General features: G+C 51.4%; 1 protein-coding gene across 3 annotated transcripts in view; it reads right to left on the bottom strand.

The window, feature by feature from the left end:
• USH1C (USH1 protein network component harmonin) overlaps positions 1-21685 on the bottom strand; it is a 53472-nt gene that overhangs the window by 2362 nt on the left and 29425 nt on the right. Inside the window, exons 15-24 of one of the 3 annotated variants that reach the window (XM_085011928.1) lie at positions 19770-19843; positions 12247-12363; positions 11231-11713; positions 7545-7664; positions 6189-6239; positions 5376-5417; positions 4755-4808; positions 4330-4429; positions 2231-2337; positions 366-421 (exon numbers count right to left, since the gene is read on the bottom strand). In XM_085011928.1, coding sequence (XP_084868054.1) covers positions 366-421; positions 2231-2337; positions 4330-4429; positions 4755-4808; positions 5376-5417; positions 6189-6239; positions 7545-7664; positions 11231-11713; positions 12247-12363; positions 19770-19843 — 1204 coding nt within the window. Of the gene's footprint in view, positions 1-365; positions 422-2230; positions 2338-4329; positions 4430-4754; positions 4809-5375; positions 5418-6188; positions 6240-7544; positions 7665-11230; positions 11714-12246; positions 12364-13994; positions 14349-19769; positions 19844-21685 lie in introns of those variants that run through there. The other 2 variants (XM_085011930.1, XM_085011929.1) reach the window with 2 other exon arrangements.

Genomic DNA, 21685 nt, shown 5'->3' with positions numbered 1-21685 from the left:
CTGACAGAACAGGGTGAAGTTCTGAGTGGGGAATCAGAAATCCTGATGTTTTGTCCCAGCTTCACTGTTTTACTTGGGTCTGAGACCTGGAACCTCTCTGGGCTTCAGTTTTCCACATGGCAAGAAAAATCTGGACAAGACAGACTTGGAGGCAGCTCCGACGATGCTTGAGGACAGTGACTTAGTTCTAGGCTTCTCTAGCCTGGGAGCTTTTTAGGATCAATTAGTACTAGAAGCTGTGTGATGGGGCCGTTCCTTTAGGCTGGATGAGGACTGGGGCTGGGCTGGGAGAAGGTGGCCAAGATTCCAGAGAGGAGGAGGAGGAGGAAGAGGAGGTACTAGGTCAGGTGTCCCCAGACACTTACAGCTCATCGTCATACTCCTTGGGGGGACAGACGGCAATAACAAGGTCAATCCAGTCCTGTGGGGAGAGGGCATGTGACTCTGGGGCATGCTTGAGGGACAATGGCGTGTCCGCCCCTGACACTCCATCTCCAGGCCAGGGCACTGTGGCCCAGAATCAGCCAGCTGGGGCCTTCTTCCCACAGGGAGGTGGGCGAGGTGGGGCTGGAGGTCCTCCTGGTGGGAGGACCAGGCTGGGGAGGCTTCCAATCTCAGAGGCTTCAGAACCATAGAGGCCAAGGGAGCCAGGTCCTTGAATGACACCAAGTTCCCAAATGCTGATGTGAACCAAAGACAGGCATCAACCTCAGAATCACTTGGGGAATTTCTTAAAATTCTAGATTCATGGACTTGGCCCCAGAAATCTGGGGTTAGGTCCTGGGAAACAGTATTTTTAACAAACTCCTTAGGTCATTCCAATGCATAGCCAATTGGGGAAGTTCAGGCCTAGATTTTTGCTCTTAACATTTGAATCCTCTCAATGGCATCACTGCCATTCTTAGCCTGCTCATCACTGTCTGTCCTTGGCTTGGTTGTGTCCAATAAAGCTTTTGTGAAATACCACTAGGCACCTCTGCCATGTGATAGCTCCTAATATTGAACTGAACCCAGGACCTCCCTCCATTCAATCCAGTTCTGCCCTTAAGACCACAGAAAACAATTCTGTTCCCTCTACCCTAATGCAGCACTTCAAATAATCAAAGACAGTCATCATGTTACCCGTAAGTCTTCTCTTCTCCATATCCCTTCATGTGGGTCCCAGGCCCATCTGGTCAGCATACTCGGCACTGAACTTAATACCTCAGGCTCAGCTGCCTGCATATAGTTGCACAGGTTGTGCACTGCACAACATGAGCAGGCACCGTTCACACTGTAGACTGTAGGATGGCACCCCCTCGGATTGTGCAGCACACAGCCTGGGAGATCTTATGTGATGGCTCTGACTCAGGTAGATGTCTAATGGGCACAGAGCAGACTATCACCAGCCCTTCTCCATTCTGGGTGCTCTACTTCTGTTAATACTTTCTAGTAGCCCCAAGTACTCTCTCTTTTTTTTTTAACTATTTTTTTAAATTAAAATATAGTTGATTTACAATGTTGTGCCAATTTCTGCTGTACACCAAAATGACCCAGTCATACATATATATACATTCCTGTTCTTATATTATTTTCCATCATGTTCTATCCCAAAAGACTAGATATAGTTCCCTGTGCTTTAAAGCAGGACCTCATTGCTATCCACTCTAAATGTGATAGTTTGCATCTACTAACCCCAAACTCCCAGTCCATCCCACTCCCTCCCCCTCCCCCTTGGTAACCACAAGTCTGTTCTCTATCCAAGCACTCCCTTGATTCCTGTTTGGTGTGTGCTCAGAGAAGACCTTAAATCTTTTTCTGGGGTGGGTTGCCACGTGTGGTCTTCTGGAGTCGATTTGGGCCACTTGCTTTTTGGACTCAGGGTCAGAAACTGACTTGTATTTTTCTGAATCCTATTCTTGTCAGATTAAGACCATTGGCTGGAGAAAAAGAATATGTGTATGTATGTATATATATATATATATATATATATATATATAAAACTGGATCCATTTGCAGTACAGCAGAAAATAGCACAAATTTAGACTGTAAATCAACTATACTTTAATATTAATAATAATAATAACAAAAGACCATTGTTGGATGGGGTATATAAATGTCATCCCAGGGTTGCCCGGTCTTTGGATATCCACACTGGGATGGGGCCCCCTGATGGTAAGGCCCAGATGCAGAAGCCAAGGTCTGAGGCAGGCAGGCAAGGGAGGGGGGAAGGGAGCGGGTTTGTTCTTACCCCCTGATTCCAGGCCTTCTGCAGGGCGGCCTCAGCCTCAGCCAGGGTGTAGTCTGTTATGATCTTGCCATTGATGGCCATGACCTCATCCCCTTTCACAATGCCACCTGCAGGAAGGGAAGGCTGGTTGACCCACTGGGCTGTATGTGGAAAAGGGGGCGTCACTGTAGGGGCACAGCAGGGGCCTGGCTCTTGGATTCTGAAAGCTCACATGAGCTCAGAAAGCACGAGGGCAAACAACCCACTAGGTTACTCAAAGGGCGCTTCCTTTCCACCCCATCCGCACACCCTTGCCCCTGCTCAGCAGATTCGGGACACTAGTGATGAATGATTGCCACCCTGGCTTTCATACGGGCCTCTGAGTGCACAGGGAGGCAGGTGTGCATTTTCAGTGAGGTTACCAGAAACACGAGCTAGTTCTGTGAGCCGCCCCTCTCTGTGCTCCAGCTGTGCCGATCAGCTTTATGTCCCTAAGCAGATAGAGCTCTTTCCTGCCTCAGAGCTTTCACATGCTGTTCCACCTGGAACATTTCCCTCCTCTCTCTTTCTTCTGTTCTTCCAGTACTGAGCTGAAATGCCTCCTCCTCAGAGAGGTCTTCTCTGATCCCCACTCAGTCTCAAGTAGATCTTTCTTATTTTTTGTAGTATCCTGGTCTTTTTCTTCACAGCATTTTTCATAAGTTGGTTTTTTTGTTTGTTTGTTTTGGTTTGGTTTTGTCTTTTTAGGGCTGCACCCACGACATATGGAGGTTCCCAGGCTAGGGGTTGAATCAGAGCTGTAACTGCCGGCTTACACCACAGCCACAGTAACGCCAGATCCAAGCCATATCTGCCACCTACACGACAGTTCACAGCAACACAGGATCCTTAACCCACTGAGTGAGGCCAGGGATCGAACTTGCATCCTCACAGACACTATGTCAGGTTCTTAACTCCCACATTTTCATCTTGTACAAACCAAAGATGGAGGCTTGGGGTCAATAAGGCTGTGGTTGGGCTGGGGCTTTGTAAGGTAAGGAGGGCCCAGGAAGTCACCCACCCATCCTGGTCCCCTTTCCCTGTTAGACATGGCAGACAGGTGGAGCCAAGCATCAAGCCTCCTGCAATTGGCACAAGAAATGAGGACAGAGAAGGAGTGTGCAGGCCTGGCAAGTAGCAGTGGGCTATGGCAGCTGCCTAGCCTGGCAGGCCTCCTTTCCTATAGCTGAAATGAAGGCTCAGAGTGTCTCCAAGGTCACCAAGGTCACCAAAGGTGGCAAAGCCAGACTCACCCTAGTGAGCCACAGAAGCCTGCTGCCAGTGTGACCAGGTGGCTTTCTCATCACTCCACCTCCTGCCATGGGCCGGCACCCTTCCTCCATTCTGTCACCTAGCACTTGTGGGACAGGCTCTAGTCTCTGACTGCCGAGAAGGGATCTGATCCCGGGATTCCCGCTCTGGCCTGCAAAGGTGAGGGGGCTGGGGCTCCCCCTTCAAGGGCCCCTATTCCTCCACAAAGGACTGGGGAGCCCTGAAAAAACCACCTAGTCTTGGAAGAATAAATCATTGCTAGCCCGCAGCAGTCCAGACCCTTATTGTCAGTATCTGGTGCTGCTGAAGATGTTTTCACCACTAGGCGGGGAGCCCCTGGAGCACAGAGTGGTGACTGGTTGGCTGTGTGTCTGCAGGTCCTGGCACCATCATATGTCTGCGGGCAATGTGCGGAACTAGATGGATAGGTGGGCAGATCTGGAGGTGGGAGAGCATTCTTTCGTTTTTGTCTTTTTAGGGCTGCACCCGCGGCATATGGAGGTTCCCAGGCTAAGGGCTGAATCAGAGCTGTAGCCATTGGCCTACGCCTCAGCCACGCCAGATCTGAGCCACGTCTGTGACCTACACCACTCATGGCAATGCCAGATCCTTAACCCACTGAGCAAGGTCAGGGCTTGAACCCGCATCCTCACAGATACTAGTCAGATTTGTTTCCACTGAGCCATGACTGGATCTCCTGGGAGAGGATTCTTCAGAAGTGTCAGGCCACTCCCAGCAGCGCTTTTCTGGAGGACCCTATATAACCATCACACCATTCCCAAACCAGGCTGTGGCTGGTCTCCACTCACCGTGCCGCTCAGCAGCTCCACCCTCGTAAACAGCTGAGACGACCACCTTCCCGATTGGGGAGTCCACACCGCCTTCCAGGGCCAGGTCTAAGGGTCCCTCCTGGTAAGAGAAAAACAGGCCTTTGAACCCAAGCAGAGAACAGACCGTGGGCACCTAGGCACCCAGAAGCCTCTTGTCAAGGCCACAGAGAAGGTGGAAGAAGCCATGGGGGCAACGGCAGTGCTGTCAGGGAGAAAGTGGGGCATGGATACCCAGTGTAATGTGTGGTCCCACCACAGGAGGGGACACCCCCAGGGGGACAGAGGAGAGTGGGGGTCTGAGAGGTCCTCCAGGAACCACCTTGAGAGTGGGAGAAGCAGGGGACCGAGATGGCTGGGGGCACAGAAAAGGGTGGTCCCCACCCAACTTCCATGCACCCAGGTACCTTCTTAATGCGCAGGAGCCGGACATCCTTCCCTACGATCTGCTCTGGGGTGAACTAGAGAGAAAGACGATGGGAGCTTTGAATCTGTCTCAAGGATGGAGGTGGGGCAGGGGGGATGGGAACGCCAGGCACCTGTAGGACATCAGGCCCCACAGAATATGTGGACAAGGGGACCCTGCCCAGCCCCACCCCCATCAGTCTTCAACTGGGGGCCCCTCGGACACACACACACACACACACACACACACAAAGATACGGCCACACGAATCCCAGGTCCTTTTTCCCTGGGACTATTGTGAGGACTGGGTGAGAGCCTACCTTGTAAACACACAGCACAGTTCCTGGTTAGCGCTCAGCAAGTGTTTAACTGTAGTTATAAACCACACACACACACGCACGCGCACGTGTGCCCACACATGGCCCACAGAGTTCACAGTGGAAGCTGTTAGAAAGCAGCCTTCACAGGAAAGAGCAGTTGGGGCCTCCTAGGGGCTCTTCACAAGCCCTGCTACCTCCTCAGGACCCCCGGAGCCCAGAACACACCACCACCAAACACTGTACATTGTATCCCCCACCCCCCACTCCTGGGGCTACTCCTGGGGGAGGCAAGCTATCTCTCACCATGGAGCAGGGGTCAAAGCCTTCCTCGTATTTCCGGAAATCCTGGAAGCAAAAGGAGGGTGTTAGGATGACAGAGCAGAGGCCCCTGAGGGCAGAGGATGATGAATAGGTGAGAGGTTGGGGAGAGAGTGAGGGGCAGGTGTGGTTCGCCTGGGTGATGCAGGGAGGAGGTTGGTAGCTCAGACAGAGCGCCCCCGCCTGGAGAAGCAGGAAGCTACAGAAAGCCTTTGAAAATCTCAGGACCTTGAACCCTGCACTGTTCCAAAGGAGTGGGCGGCTGTGGCTGGCAGGAGCACCCGCTGATGTCTAGGTGGTCTGGGCAGGCAGTGTTGGCCTTGCTGAAGGTCTCATTGACCACAGGCTTGGGTCTTTTAGGCCCTGTCTCAGGTGCTCCAAGCGGCCACCTGTGGCCAGGTTCAGGCTCTGCAGACGAAGCCCAGCTTTTCTATCCCCAGTGCTCTGTCTGACTCTCTCCCAGGCTGGAGCAAGTACCCGTCTTGGCCTCTGTGCCCTGAGGGTTCCCCCTGCCTGCTCCTCTATGAACAACCAGCAGCAAGAGAAGCAAGCCCCCAGGGACCCTGCTGCTTTCTCAGCTTGGGCATGGCATCTTCCTAGCCCAGGGTCCCCGCCTGACATGAGACCCTTCCCACTCCCTGACCACAGGCAACGGGGCATGCAGTTCTGAAGAGAGGCTCCCTAAGGAGGGCGCATGGGGCCACCTCCGAGCGGACAGGCACTCCCAGAGAGAGGTCAGAGTGGGAGAGGGAGGAGGTGGCGGGGAGGACCACAGACGCACGGCGGGTATCATTTTACTTGTCGGAATGCTGTCTGATAAACCACCATCCTCTTCAACATCTCCTGTGGCTGCCAGAAAAAGAAAATAATTCCACACTGGACATTACCAGTAGTTCTAGGCTGCCCCCTGGTGTCAGACCCCGAGCCTGCCAGCCTGGGGCTGTCAAGCCAACATCCCTCCCCAGACAGACACAGTCTGATTTACATCAGGGGCCCCCCAGATGCTACCCAGTCCTAGTTAAGTCGACACCACCCCTTGCCATCAGCCTGAAGACACAATGCGGATATGTCAGCAGCTGTCACAGGAGCATGAAGTTTGCTCTTTGGGGAGCTGACAGGACAGCTAAAGCTCAAAATAAGTATCTGAGCTGTCCTGTCCTGACATTTGGATAGGGTTTCCTTGAAAGGGGAATATAAACTCTGGCATAACCCTTCCCACTGGGGTGGGAGGCCAGTGAGTGGCCAGCGCCCCTGGGGGGGATGCATCTGAGTCCCCAGCTCGCTCAGTGTAGGTGACCAGCAGTGGGCAGACCCTCCCCCAAGACCACACCACACACTCCCAGCCCCATCGAGAAGTGAGACATAAAACCCGCTTTGGCCCATTAGGGGCAGAGGCTGGCGCAGCTGGAATCCCTGTAGGTTCTGGCAAAATGGCGGGTAGGTAAGAGTCTGAAAGACTCTGGAGTAAACAGACAGTCCTGGCTCTGCCTTGGGCAACCTGCTTAACCTCACTGTCTGTTTCCTCAGGTGCTAAATGGGAATAATGACAGGAGCCCTTTCACTGGATTGTTGTGAGGATTAAATGAAGCCATGCGGAGCCTGACTCGTGGTAGGCTTGTAATAATCTGAGCTGTTCAGATTATTATTATTATTATTATTATTGTCTTTTTGTTTTTTTAGGGCCGCACCCACAGCATATGGCAGTTCCCAGGCCAGGGGTCTAATCAGAGCTCTAGCTGCCGGCCTACGCCAGAGACACAGCCACGCAGGATCTGAGCCACTTCTTCGACCTTCACCACAGCTCACGGCAATGCCGGATCCTTAACCCACTGAGCAAGGCCAGGGATCAAACCTGCGTCCTCATGGATGCTAGTCAGGTTTGTTAACCACGGAGCCACGATGGGAACCCCCTGTTCATATTATTTTAGATGGCACACTGGGCTGTTAGGTGAAGCAAGGAGCAGGAATTTTGCTGGTTGTGTCAATACCCATTTACACTCACGTGGATTCGCCCCTTAATGAGAAGGTTACAAGCTGGCATCTTATGTGAGTTGGTATCCCATCTCACGCTTTCCCTAGAGGCAGCAGAAGCCAGGGGAGACAGCCCTTGCCTGCTCCTCCAGAGATGCCTCGGAGGGGACCCGCAGGGCTTACCAGGACCTCGGATTTCACAGCTGGCCTGTAGATGAAGTTGGGCTCCTGGTGGACCATGACAGGTTTGGAGATGGTGGACACGCCTGGACCTCGTGGAGGCTGTGGGCTTGGGCAAAATGTCTACAGGGGTTAGTTTAAAGAGAGACCCATGTGAAGTCATGGTGGGGGTGGCCCAGGCCAACTGTGGCACTTTGACACACAGGCAAGTTCACACCATGCTCAAGCTGAGCCAGCCTGGTCTCTTCACCCTGCCACATATCCCAGGGGAGTGAGCTTTAGCAGAGACACAAGAAGTCCATTGGCTGCAAGGTGTCCCAAGGCCACGGAAACTACTGGGTGGCTCTGAGGAATCAGGGACTTGAGTCAGAGCCTGTTAACGGGGGTGCCAGCAGGCACTGTCTCTCAGAGGATACACTTGCAAGGCTCTTTCTCAGGGGCCATGGGTTTCGTCCAGCCTCCTCTGTCCCTAAGGAGGCAGCTGCCGTTTCTGGACTGCATACGCAGCACCTGCTATTCCTGGTGGGTGGGCAGAGTCTCTGGAGGCGGGGGTTTGGGAGGGGACCAGTAAGAGCAGCATCCAGGAGAGCTGATGCAACATGCCTGCTTTGGTCTAACCCACTTGATCATCTTGGGCAAGAAGAATCAGATCACGACCCTGCCCTGAGCCCTGCATGGGTCTCCACCAACGACTGAGCTCCTTGGTTTGACCCCATGAGCCTCTCTGCCTCCCTTGGTGGCCTCTGCCCTCTCTCCTTTTCACCTTTCTCCCCCTGCATGACTTGAGGCTCCGAAATGCCAGGCTTTCTTGCCTAGAGGCTCATGCACACGCTCTTCCCTCCTGCTTTTCCTGCCCAGGGGTGAGCTTGGGAATGACCGCCTTTAGGAAGCACTCCTGGATCTTTTCCTCTCCCCGCCCTCCCCTCATCATAGCACCTGCATTTCCCTCATCCCCACAGCAGCAGGATAGCTTCCTGCTTACTTGTCTGTCCACCCAGCAGACTCAGCCCCGGACTTTTGTGGTGGTTCTCCGGTGCCCAGCACAGTGTCTGGCATACAGTAGGTGCTCACTGAACATGTTGCATGAACAAATGGATGACTCAGCACTATGGTGGGTGCATGGGGCAGTGCCTGGGAATAGGAATGGCCCTGGAATGCTTCCCCGGGCAGGTGCCAGTGTGGCAGGCACAGATGCCGAACTGACGTAGGTAGGTGTTTGCTTCCACTGCCTGAGACCTGCTGGTGGCAGGGCAGACAGTGCAGATGTGGGATCACCCACGCTTCCTCCAGCCATGCGATGATCAATGGCCAGGAGCATGCAGAGAGCGGGAGGTTGTGCAAGGGCCAAAATGCTGATGCAGGTGGGATGAAGTGAACCAAAGCAGCTGACCCTTGGCCTTTGCATCAGAGACAACCCTGGCTTTGATGCTGCTTAAGACATTTAGGGTCCGGTTCTTCAGAGGCTCCTCCTGTGGGGGAAGCTGTTAACCTTCTCTCTGCTCTAATTGGGAATTAAGCGGAAACTTGGTGATGCCTGGAGGAAGCCCAGAAAATTGGCTCCTTTTTTTGAATCTCGACCCTCACTCAAAAGGTCGCAGTTTACCTCTGACTTCATGTTTTCAGCTTCACCCAAATTTTCTTGTACACTGATCTGTCCGGGATCATAGCTAATGTCTACTGAGCAATCGTATGTGCCTGCCATTCAAGTATTAACTTAGAATGAGTTCATGTTGGTTTTTTTGTTGTTTTTTGCTTTTTAGGGCTGCACCTGTGGCATATAGTTCTCAGGCTAGGGATCAAATCGGAGCTGCAGCTGCCCGCCTACACCACAGCCACAGCAACGCAGGTTACGGTGATGTATGCCACAGCTCACGGCAATGCCAGATCCCTGATCCAATGGGCAAGGCCAGGGATCAAACCCACATCCTCATGGATACTAGTTGGATTTGTTCTGTTGCGCCACAATGGGAACTCCCTGAGTTCATGTATTAACGCATTTGATCTTCATAATAAGCAGGTGCCATTAGTATTCCCGTTTTTATGGATAAGGATACCCAGGCTCAGAAAGATGAAGTAACGCATGCCCAAAGTCATCCAATCAGTGACTGAGCCAAGAGTCAAACCCAGGCAGTTCCTTCTGGTTATCTGTATGTCCCCTGCACCTGTGATACCTCTCTGCTATCCTCCAGGTATCACCATCCCTCAAGGCTCGGCTCTACAGAGGCGCCTTCACCCTCCCATTAAAATGACGCCCTTCCACAGCATCTAGACAAGCCCTTTTTATGGCTGAATCCTGCCTGGTTGGCCACTAGTACTTCAGATGGCTAAGTCCTGGAGAGCCCAAGTGGCCAACCGCCTCTGTGTCCTCTTCAGCACTGCTCCCCTCTGCCTGTGCAGAGAAGCACAAGCAAGGTGCTCAATCAATTACTGAATTGAATTTGTTGAGAAAAGCTGCTCTCCCTCTTGGTGGGGGCCACTCACAAGAAGGATATGGACCTCTATGCCAGGCTAACTCAGCCCCCTGCAAATCTGCTCAGGCTGGGCAGGGGGTGGGGGTGGAGACGCCTCCCTGGAGCAGACGGGCTTTGCTCAGTCAGAGATCAGGGCTCAGGACTTCAGCGAGAGGCCCTCTGAGAGTCTCCTGCTGGAAGCTGCAGCCTCGCCAGCATCTGGCACTTCCTTCCCTCCTGCCTTCCTTCCCCCAGGCTCTCCTGAATGCTCTGAGATGTTTATTCTGCACTTCATGCAGGAACTCAAATCCATGCAGGAAAGTTTAAGAAAAAGAGCTGATCTGGTACTACTGACTGCCCTCTCCCCAGACCCCTACTCTTAGACAACATGAGCTGCTTTAGTTTGGACCAAAGTCTTGGCCTCATGGCTACTGGGGCAGAGAAATATTTTGTTTTTCCCTCCAAAGGATTAAAGCTCAGTGTCTTCCTTGGGGATTGCCTTTTAGTCTTTGGATTAAGAACAACGAATGAGAAATGTCTTTTTGAGAAAGATCACTGTTTGGCCTGCTGACATCCAAGAGAAAAACCCCTAAGTCTTTTAGTAGTGAATTTGAAGCTTTCTAGGAACCATCCATCTTCATTTTTTTTTTTCTTTCTGTAGCTGGAAGTTGGCCAGAAATTTTGGGGTATTATACTTCAAGCTAATGTAGTTGCCTAGTGCCATAGAAAAATGGCACAGTAATGTTCTAATTCTGCCTTGGACGGTGTTATCACCTCATTTATGGAGCCCAATATTGCCCCCCTGCTTCCCATCTCCATTTTCCCCTGTTAACATGAGGATTCATTCCCCCCATTCAAGGCTTTCTGAGCTATATCAAGAAATGACTGACTGTCATATATAAAGAGTGCTGGGTATTCATTAACGGAGCCCTATAAATATCACATTGAATGTTACCAGCCCATACTAGGCAAGAGGTGCAAAGAGAGAGCAATCAACATTGATACTGCTACTCAAGAATCACGGGCAATTCACCATAAACTACAGCACTTCAAAGTCAGCAGAAAACATATACATGCAGGACCTCCACGACATGCAGGCTGGGGAGCTTGTTCCTGGAAGGTGGGCTTGGGTGATATCTCTCCCTGCCCTCACTCACAGGAGCAGAGGAGGACATGGGAAACAGGAGCCCTGCCTCCTCTTGCGGTTCCCCAGCATAGCATGCAGAAAAGAGGTAGTACCTTGGGGGTGGGTGGGAAGTTCCGTTCAGGGACCGGAGAGTTGGCAGGCTTCCCACCGTGGTTCTTTGCCTCCCAGTTCTCTGCTGGATTGCCTAGGTCCCCAGCGCGGAAGGTGTGGTTGCCCAGAGCCTCTTCCAGCGCCGAGGGCAGTGGGCGGGTAGGAGTGAGGTCTTGGGTGGGAATGGATGGTGGGGGAGGGATGGGAATGGGGGGTGGAGTGCGCTGCACCCAGGGCGAAGAGGAGGCACTCATGAGGCCGGATGACGGAAGGACAGGGGGTGCGGGGACCTTGCAGGGTGGGTTGGAGGGTGGAGGGTGGGGCATCACAGGCAAGGCGGAGGCAGTCTTGGGGGGATAGTAGAACATGTCCAAGGGGATGTCATCCAGGTCAGTGGTGTGAAGGTGCAGCCCACCTGCAAAGCGTCTCAGGGGTGGCGCCAAGGGGGACACAGAAGGTGGGGGAGGCGGAGGCCCTGTGGTCATCTGGGGCGGGGGGTTGCAAGGAAGTTCTGTAATCATCTGCCTGGCACCCTACTTGACAATACAACACATATAATGCTCTTCTGTTTCTCTTGCTGCTGGAGAACCATCCTCAAAAGAGAACCATGGGGGTGTCACTTCTCTGCCACCTGGATGCCTAGCTAATTCCATACCCAGTGGTCAGTAGGGAGTGTCCAAATGCAGAAGAATCCCGAGTTATGTAGGTGATAAGAAGATGACCATATAATTTAGCATCTAACCTGGAACACCCTTGATGGCTAAAAGGGCACTCTTAGGAATTATGCTAAGGCAAGAGTTATGGGATCATCCCAGATGAACTGGGACTTACTGGTCACTCTGGAGAGAAGCCCAGAAATGCAGATACATCCCCCTTCTCCAGGGAGGAATGGGGAGTGGGCTGGTAGGCAGCCCTGGACAGTGAAGCTCGCCAGTGGCCATCCTGCCTTCCGCTCTCCCCAAGGTGGATGGTTCTGAAGGCAGCAAGAGGGTCCATGTGGAAAAAGGGGCTCTGTTACCTCTGAGATCTCATTATCAGCAGAGGAAATCTGCTCCAGGCGCGTCTGACAGAGCCTTTCCACCCAATACTGAATCTTTTCCGATTCCTCAAGGTCTTCCCGCTCTGTCTCGGACACCTGGGACCCAAGGTCGGCGCAAAATGGACAGGACAAAAGACACACTTGAGTCAGGAGCACAGAAGCACTTCTTTGAAAAAACCAAAAAGCACTTCTGCTGAATATGTCAACTACTTAGAAAAAGACCCGTTCCAGCTGGTCCCAGAGAAGGTGGAAATAAGGCGGAGGAAGTTTTGGGGTGTCAGGCTGACTAACAGCAGGTATAGGCAAAATCAGAGAAGGGGCTTATGCATTATGTGGGATTAGCTGGCACTCTGACCCCTACCAACCCTGAGGCTCTTGTGATTCTCCAAAAGTGGTCTTTTTGTAGGCTCCCAGCACATTCCAAATTTTACTCTTTTTTTTTTTTTTTTCCCTCCAGGCTGCCTTGTCCTCAGAAGCACAAGTTCAATTTTATGTTTAATTTTGTAGCTAATTTGTTCCTAATGCCAGATCTAATGCACTTCACATTTTCCAGGACTTCTCTGGGTTTGTAATCTAATCAGCTTGGCATTCTGATTCGTGGAAGCATTAAAGAGAAGCAAAAACAATAATATCGCCAACAGCTAGGGAGTGAAAGTCACCCAACTCACCTAGGAAATGGGAATTACTTGTGCTGGGAGACTACTACTCTTTTTTTGGTTCACCCACAGCACGCGGAAGCCAGGGATTGAACCTGCGCCACAGCAGTGACAACACCAGATCCTTAACCTGCTAGGCCACCAGGGAACTCCTGGAAGACTACTTTTTGCCATGTTTTGAAGGGGGCAGCTTTAGATACATCCTGGAGTTGAAGAGGTCTAGCCTTAGACACATCCTCTGTTGACTGGGGGGAGCCTCAAACTCACAGCCTGATTAAGTGAGGAGACCCTCAGACATCCCACTGCACAAAGGGGTTAGTTTTAGACTCATACCTTTAGATCTAAGGCAGATTGGGGAAAACTGGTCTTGGAGCTATAACCTGAGTTGGGGAGGCGAGTATCAAATTGACCAGATCTTTTTAAAATTATTATTATTATTTTTTTAGGGCCACACCCGCAGCATATGGAAGTTCCCAGGGCCACGTCTGCAACCTACACCACAGCTCACAGCAACGCCAGATCCTTAACCCACTCAGAGAGGCCAGGGATCGAACTTGCAACCTCATGGATCCTGTCAGGTTCATCAACCAGTGAGCCATGAAGGGAACTTCATAAACTGATAGATCTAATGACAGGTGGGTAGAAAGCTAACTTCAGATCCACAGTCTGAGCAGAAGGGTTTGCCTCAGCCTCATCTGCACAGGGAGACCAGCTTCATCGCCACGCCAAGGGTGGAGAGGCATTTCCTTAGGCTCATACTCTGGTTGGTAGGGGGCAGAGGAGACTCAAACCTCTCGCTAACCCAAGGCCTATAATCTGGGCAGAGAGGCTAGCTCCTGAGCGAGGGGGCCAGCCTCAACCCCAAACACACACCTAAGCCAGAAGCTAGTCTCAGACGACTCTGGATAGGTGGGAAGATCTCACCCTCCAGCCTGGAGAGGGGCCAGGCTCACTCCATCCTTGGACGTGTTCTGGGAAGAACAACTCCAGCCGGTTCCCTGGGAACCTGGTGGGGACCAACCACAGTGCATTCCCAGGGATGCCCGGCCAGCCTGGGAGCAGGACACGTACCTCCTGGGCCAGCCGGTTGATCTTCAGTTGCTTTTCCTTCTCCAGCATTTCCTCTTTCTCTTTGTAAAGCTTTTGCTCAAACTCCAGTTCCTTCTTATTCTTTCTCAACTCCTGCAGGCTATCATACTTGGCTTTCTTCTTATCTTTCCCTTTCTGAGCAGAGGTAGTGTTGTTTATATGACAAGGGTTAGAAGGTAGTGTCGACACCCATGCACCACGGCACACAGGGTATTCTGTCCTCAGATGACAGCAGGCAACCATCCCATGGTGAGCCCCTCCCTCAGCTCGGCCCCACCACACTGGGCACCAGATCTTAGGTTTAGGACAGGTAGGATGCTGCTACCCATCCTGGAGTGAGTACGCGGAGTGAGACGAATTCCCTTTGCCAGCCAGGAGAACTGGCTTACTAGTCCAGACAAGCTGTGTGACTTTGGCTAAATTCCTTAACCTCTCTGGGCCTGATTTAACTCATCTCCAAAATGGGGGAAATACTTACCCCACAGGTTTGCCACCTAGAGCCAATGAAATAACATCTGAGAATGAGCTTTGAGGTGTCAACGGGCTGTATTTTAAAAAGGCATTGCAGGGAGTTCCTATTGTGGCGCAGTAGAAACGAATCTGACTAGTACCCATGAGGATGTGGGTTCGAGATCCCTGCCCTCACTCAGTGTGTCAGGGATCTGGTGTTGCTGTGGGCTGTGGTGTGGGTCACAGACGCAGTTCAGATCTGGCATTGCTGTGACTGTGGCGTAGGCTGGCAGCCATAGCTCCGATTCGACCCCTAGCCTAGGTACACTGGCTACTGGCTACACATGCTGCCAGTGTAGCCCCCAAAAAAGGCAAAAACAAAAACAAAAACCCATTGTAATTATTTCCTAGCATCTGTCAAATGCCTTCTCTATCATCTGGATATTCAGACACCACAGATGCATCCTGATAGATTCTAGACATGACCTGGGAGAGCTGGCTAAGCTCATTCACAGAGATCTTCCGTCCTGAGCTAGAGGAGAAGGGTGTCAGCCTCAGACCTGGGAGGCCAGCGCTGAGACATCAGACTTTGGCCTGATGCTTAAACTCCAGACCATTTCCTCCTACAGAGTCCAAACCCACTGTCCCCTCCGAATCAGGCCCCTGGGCTTAGGCCTAGACCGAGAAACCACAGGATTGGGAGAAGGTGGGAAGGGCAAGGCGGGGAGGACAGCCTAACTGCTTTTCACTGGCCATCAGGGTTCAACAGGACTCAGGGAGGGAGACACAGGGCAAACAGGCTGCTTTTTCTGTTGGAATTAGACCCACAAAGCCTGCTTTCCTTGTTGTTTCACCCATGAACTTGCAGGGAAGCCAAGGAGTAAGGAAGGAAGAGCATTACGATTTATGGGCTACCTATGTGCCCAAGGATTTACGCGATGATCTCATATGTGGGTATCACCCCCTTTCTCTTGATGGAGGAGCTGAGGCTCAGAGAGGCGAAGTCCCTTGCATGATGCTGAACATCTAGTAAGTGATGGCGCCAGGATTTGGACCTGAGTCTTCCAGGTCCCACGGTTGTCCTACAGTGCCCTGATGAGCTGGGGGCAATGGGAGCATGTTAGGAGGGAGCGTCAGCTCCCAGCACACAAGCACAAAGGATGGGCTCACAGGAGAGGGGCCGGCAGAGGGAGTCGACACCCTGGGCAATTCCTGGGGGAAGGAGAAAACCTGCGTGTACACTGAGCTAACCCCACCCCCTACCAGCCTTCCTGGTGCCTGCTCCCAGAATTCCTGTATCATGCCAGCATCCAGGCAATGAGGAGTTGAGTTTCCCAGCAATGGACACAGCATTGTCCACAGCTGGAGGGGCTTGATGGGTCCCTATGGCCCTGTCGCCAAGTCCTTCTGCCTCCCCTTCTAAAGACAAACTTCATCTCTGTGCACAGGTAACATGAAGCCAGTCTCCCATCGCCCAGGCACAATGGATGGGGCCCACAGGAGGGGGCTGGCAGAGGGAGAGGCAGACACTCCCTCCCAACATGCTCCCGTTGCCCCAGCTCATCAGGGCACCGTGGGAGAGACACCCTCCCCAAGTGGTCCATGAGCCACTCAAGAAGGTGGTTCTCCCTGCCTCCATCCTGCTTGGTTCCTTCCTACCCTGTTCACTAGACTCTCGGTTCAGTTGATAGATGAATCCCCACCATCATGTTATAGATTCAGACAGTTGCCCAAGAGGAGCCAGAAACATCCTGCCTAATGGTAGCTCATTAGAATAAAGGCATGGCATCCCATAGGGACCACTAGAACAGGCATGGTCATTTTACTGGTTAAAAAAAAAAAAAAAAAAAAAAAAAGCCATACACACACACGATTTTAGAGCTAGGGCTCCTGGCTGGGACAGGTGGATGTGACAGTTTCCATTCCATCACCAAGAAGGCAGCACCTGTTTATGGATGTGGAAAGGCAAGTTGCCCCATAGCATTACATCTTGATCTCACACTAGCCTTGTCCATATGAGCTACTTAGCTGTGTGGAAATCTGCCTCCCCTGCCAGACTGCAGGCTCCTGCAAGTAGGGCTGGTCTTCATGATTTACTCAAGCAGTGCTGGGGAAAGGGCTGAGTCAGAGCCATGAATCCTTCGGATGCTGGAGTAGACTTTGTGGAGCCACAGGTCTGGGTGTTCTGAGCCCGAGAGGGCTCAAGACACCAAGTAGTTATCTTTTCAAATAAGGCGAATCATGTGCATTACTGACCATGGCCATAGAAGGCCACTTGCAATACCTGGGGACGGGGTGTTCCAGCTTCTGAGACACAAAGCATGTCACGTGACTCTAGGAAAAAATGTCATTGGACTTTCAGAGCCACTGTGAAGGATGTGATTCTGTTGTCCTTTAGCCGTCAATTAAATTCATGGCAAATATCCTTTGCGGTCCAGACCGAGAGGAAGGGCAGGTGGCGGGGGTGGGGGGAGTGGGGGAGGTGCTCTTGCTTCTACCTAGAAGCACTGTCTTTTGGAAGGAAAACCAAAATACCAGCTCTTCTGGAACGGCTGGACTAAGGAGTAGGAGGAGACAGACCTTTCTCTTTACCAACATACCAACAGCAATTTTCAAGTGACATGATTGCTGATGGGAGGTGGGTGATGTTGATGGAGAAGACGCTAGTTCTTTTTTTTTTTTTTTTTGGTCTTTTAGGGCCGAACATGCGGCAGATGGGGGTTCTCAGGCTAGGGATTGAATCGGACCTACACCACAGCCCATGGCAACGCTGGATTCTTAACCCACTGAGTGAGGCCAGGGGTTAAACCCGCATCCTCATGGATAATAGATTCATTTTCTGCTAAGCCGGGATGGGAACTCCATTTTTTTTTTTTTTTTGATGCTAGTTCTTATACATGTACCCAGTTATTTGTGCTTGGAAAAGAATTTACCTAACCATTTCTTTTTACCACTTTTTCAAGTAAAGTCCTGTGTGTGTGTGTGTGTGCGTGTGTGCATGTGTTGTCCTTCCTAGCAGAGATGATACATAGAGAAGAAGGAGGAATTGAACCCAATGAGACATCCTAAGCCAGAGTCAGTCCACAAAATGAAAAGGACAGTCTCATGAGACCAAGTTCTTTCTGAGACCAGGGTGATATAGCAAAGAATCCCCTGAGAGGCTCTAAGTCGATTCAGTGCCATACAGATCATGATCTGTGTTCCTAGGCGAAGACGTTCACCTCTGTCAGGAATGACAGAGCTTTCTATTATCTTAACAGTACCAGGTTAGAGGAAGGGGGTAGATGTTTCCAGCATGTCACACATTCCCATTTTACAGGCAGGGAGACGTTACCTATCACCAAGGTCACTCAGCTGCCAGTGCTTTGGTTTCTGGGGAACTGACATCCTGCCAGAAAGAGCCAGTGGAATGATAACACCTCAATTAGTTCACCCAGATTTATGCTGATGCCTGATTTCCAAATACCAAGTCATTTCGAATGTCCAATCTACAAATATTAACAGCAGCATTTTCATAATCAGATGCCAGAGTGATTTAGAAAGAAAAAGGCGAGGGGGTTTTATGGGGCCTGGAGATAGCAATAATAGGATTTAGGGAGAACATTCAAGGCCCCAGAGGTCAGAAAAATGCATTATCCTGGGCACATGCGGAGAAATTTCTGAGAGCCAGGATTGGTGTGGCTCTTTAACCCAACCCGAGGCGGCAAAAACCCCACCTTGGCAGCCAGTCTATGTCCGGCATAGTCGAGCCCATAACCTGCATGGTGTGCATGCAACCTGATTTTTCACTTTGTCTGACCTTGACTTCTGTTCTTGGCCTGTTTCTAATGACAGAGAAACAAAGTAGAAGCTTCCAGCCATGGCCCTGCCCCACCCTGTGCCCAGTGGGGCTGGTGCCAACCCAGGGGGTACCTGATGGTACCTGGGCAGGTCTCAGCCCATGAACACATCCCCTGATGATGCCTCTGTGACAGGCCCCGCCATCTGGCATCAGCTTGACAAAGAGGCTCAGATGGGGTTAGTCCCTCCCCGCCAATGAACAGGTGGTCACTGAGAGGTGTGAAAGAAAAAGAAGACAATGCTTGGAAAAGGTCAAAACCCACGGCAAACTCAGCAGCAAACAGCACTCAGTCCTGGCCTACCTTCCGGATGGTTGGGAATTTGCCATCGTAACGATAAAACCACCCAAAAGCTAGAAGAACAAAGAGAACAAAGGGATGAGAGGAAGTTCAGCTCAGCCAGAGCATCCATGGGCAGCAGCCCGGAGCTGGGTTCCCAAGGAAGGCATGGCTTTGTAAGATGATGAGCAGCCTTGGGAAATCCAACAGCAGAACCGCATCCTCTATCCGACTCTCCACTTACCTGGCCTCACCTGGATTGTAAACGAGGCCCAAGACCACCTGAGAAATGGCCTGATTCCCGGGGCCACTGTCAGCTGCCTCCCCCAGGACACTGGCTTCAGAAGTCAGTGCCAGAAAGTCAAAGAGAAAGCCCAGGATAAGATTTTCCCAATAAGAGCCATAGTCTGCAAACACAAAGCCCCCTTGAACAAGGCCTCTTCTGACCGATGTCAGGTCCCTCCATCCAAGAAATGACCCAAAACAAAAGGGAGCCTGGGTCCCTACCTAGAAAGACCATCAAACAGAACAAAACTGTCTTGTCTCACAAGGCAGACCATGTCCTCTGCTTTCAAGATGGAAAAAGAAGGCAGTGGCAGGGTCAGCTCTGGAAAGGATGCTCAGGCAGCACCGGGCTGGAGACCTGCCCCAGAATAACATATCCTCACCCAGGCCAGGTCATCAAGGTCCCAGCCCCCTGCCTTCCCCAGGCAACAGCATGGCAGACAGGCCAAGACCTCAGAGCTGAAGCTCCCTGGCCAGAGATGATGGCTTAATTACACACCCTTGACCAACCTGAGTTCTGGAACAGATCTTGGGATCTTGAAAGCCCCCTGCTGGACCTTGCACTACCTGTTTAGTTGCTGGATGCTGGGGAGGTCTGGGGAGTCCTAGGGGAGAGGCCAGAGCAGCAGAGGAAGGACTTGGGCTTGGGCAGAATTAAATGTTTAAATCAGCGGTTCACGCGTGCTGGTATACACCTGCTGACACTTCAGCCTGACCTTGAGTTTTGTCCTCAAGGTTCTGTGTGCAATGCTGGACCAAACTGGGGCTTAGAGGAGCGTCACAGACTCCAGTGATCCCTACCATGTACTGGCCCCTTGGAGCTGGGTGTCTGCAGGGATGGCAGGAGGAGGCAGGCAGGGCAAGCAGAGCAGCAAGGCCAGGGAGCAAAGCGGGGGCTGCAAACCTGCTCTCCCTGCTTCTCCGTGCCTCCATCCAGGTCGTCTGCCGGGTCAGACTCGGGGTCCATGTCCAGATTATCTACCCGGGAAAAGAGGAGGAAGCTGGTGAACCAAGAGGGACTTGGGAGATGGAGAGGACAGAGGTGCTTGTGGGAGCATGGAGGCCTGTGACCAGGTTCCTTCTTGGGAGCTGGGAGGTCGGGGGCAAGAACAGCAAAGGGTTCTTGCTCTGGGATGGTGCATCCAGTGCTTTCAACCTTGGAAGCTCTCGTTTCTCCATCTGTAAAATGGGCTAACAACAGGGACCTCGGATCTGACAGCAGCTTGACGACCATTTTCAAGTTTGGCTGAACCTTGGGAGGTACAGTGCTGGTGACGTGTAAGCCAAGGGCTTGCAATGGCAGAACAGAGCCTCTTGGCTTCTTCTGACCATCCTTGGCGCTCTGGGTCCCCAGGGGACATTGGAACTGTGTGTGTGGCAGCAGATGGAAGTTCAGGACTCCGAGGAAGTAAGGAGAGCCCATGGGGTTAAAGGGGGCACGTGTGGTTAGGAAGATATGAATTTTGACCTAATGTGGAGAACAGCAAACCATCCTTTCCAGACTCTGGCCTCCCTGGGGCTCTGGAAAGTAGTGTTTGAGTCCACTATGAGCTGCCTAATAATGTCTCAAAATATTGATTAGAAGAATTTTCTCATTAACCTATGAAAAGGCTATGAGTAAATTCCTTTGCTTTTGGCTTGGTTTATATTGATTCAACAATGGAGCACTGATGCTTTCTTGCTAACAAGGGGGATGACTTAATAAAACAGTGAATACAAATGATTACTTAATAGTTATGTAGGAAAAAAGACTCAACCTCAAAACCATGGGGTCTAATGGGGGTGGCGGCTCATAGATGGGTCCTTGATGAGGAGAAAAGCCTAGATGGAAATCTCTTATTTAAACTTCTTTATCTCTCAAGCCTCCTTCCAGTCCGGGATCTAGTCTGGGATCCCTCTGCCCCTCCCCTCCACTGCTTTAGCTAAGGAAAGCTATCCTGGGGCCTCTGTGACAGTGTGTCCCAGCTCTGAGGGCTCAGTGCAATGTTGGGGTTCTGCTGGGTTGGTCACAGGGGTGGGGGTGGCAGCAAAGCCCCTGGGACACATAGTGGGGAGTGGAGCAGTCTGTCCCACCCCTGTCATTAGGATGAGTGGCGTTATTTTCCAGGCAAGAGATGCTCCACATTCTTGCCTATCTGTTTGAAAATGCGAGGTCCACAACTTAAATGTCCATTGACAGATGACTGGATTAAGAAAATGTGGTATATGTACACAATGGAATACTACTCAGCCATAAAAAAGAACAAAATCATGCCATTTGCAGCAACATGGATGGAACTAAAGACTCTCATACTCAGTGAAGGAAGTCAGAAAGAGAAAGACAAATACCATATGATATCACTTATATCTGGAATCTAATATATAGCACAAATGAACCATTTCACAGAAAAGAAACTCATGGACTTGGAGAACAGACTTGTGGTTGCCAAGGGTGGGGAGGGGAGTGGGATGGCCTGGGAATTTGGGGTTAACAGATGCAAACTATTGCCTTTGGAATGGATAAGCAATGAGATCCTGCTGTGTAGCACTGGGAACTATATCTAGTCACTTATGATGGAGGATGATAATGTGAGAAAAAAGAATGTATACATGCATGTATAACTGGGTCACCTTGCTGTACAGTAGAAAAGTGACAGAACACTGTAAACCAGCTATAATGGAAAAAATAAAAATCACTATAAAAAATGGAAAAAAAATGCACAGGCACCTGAGTCAGCTGACTGGACCCCCAAGTGGTCAGGGAGGGGCTGGCTGCAGCCTGGTTCTGTTGGCCCAACAGGGCCAAGACCATTCCAGGAATGGGGAGAGGGCAGGAATCAA

This window comes from Sus scrofa, chromosome 2 (genome assembly GCF_054392235.1).
Source record: "Sus scrofa isolate SSC_HxYL_T2T_F1_AM1 chromosome 2, Sscrofa_HxYL_maternal_Yorkshire_Landrace_v2.0, whole genome shotgun sequence".
NCBI classification, from domain to species: Eukaryota; Metazoa; Chordata; class Mammalia; order Artiodactyla; family Suidae; genus Sus; species Sus scrofa.
The sequence above is the reverse complement of the archived record's forward strand: the minus strand, read 5'-3'. Positions and strand labels throughout refer to the sequence as shown.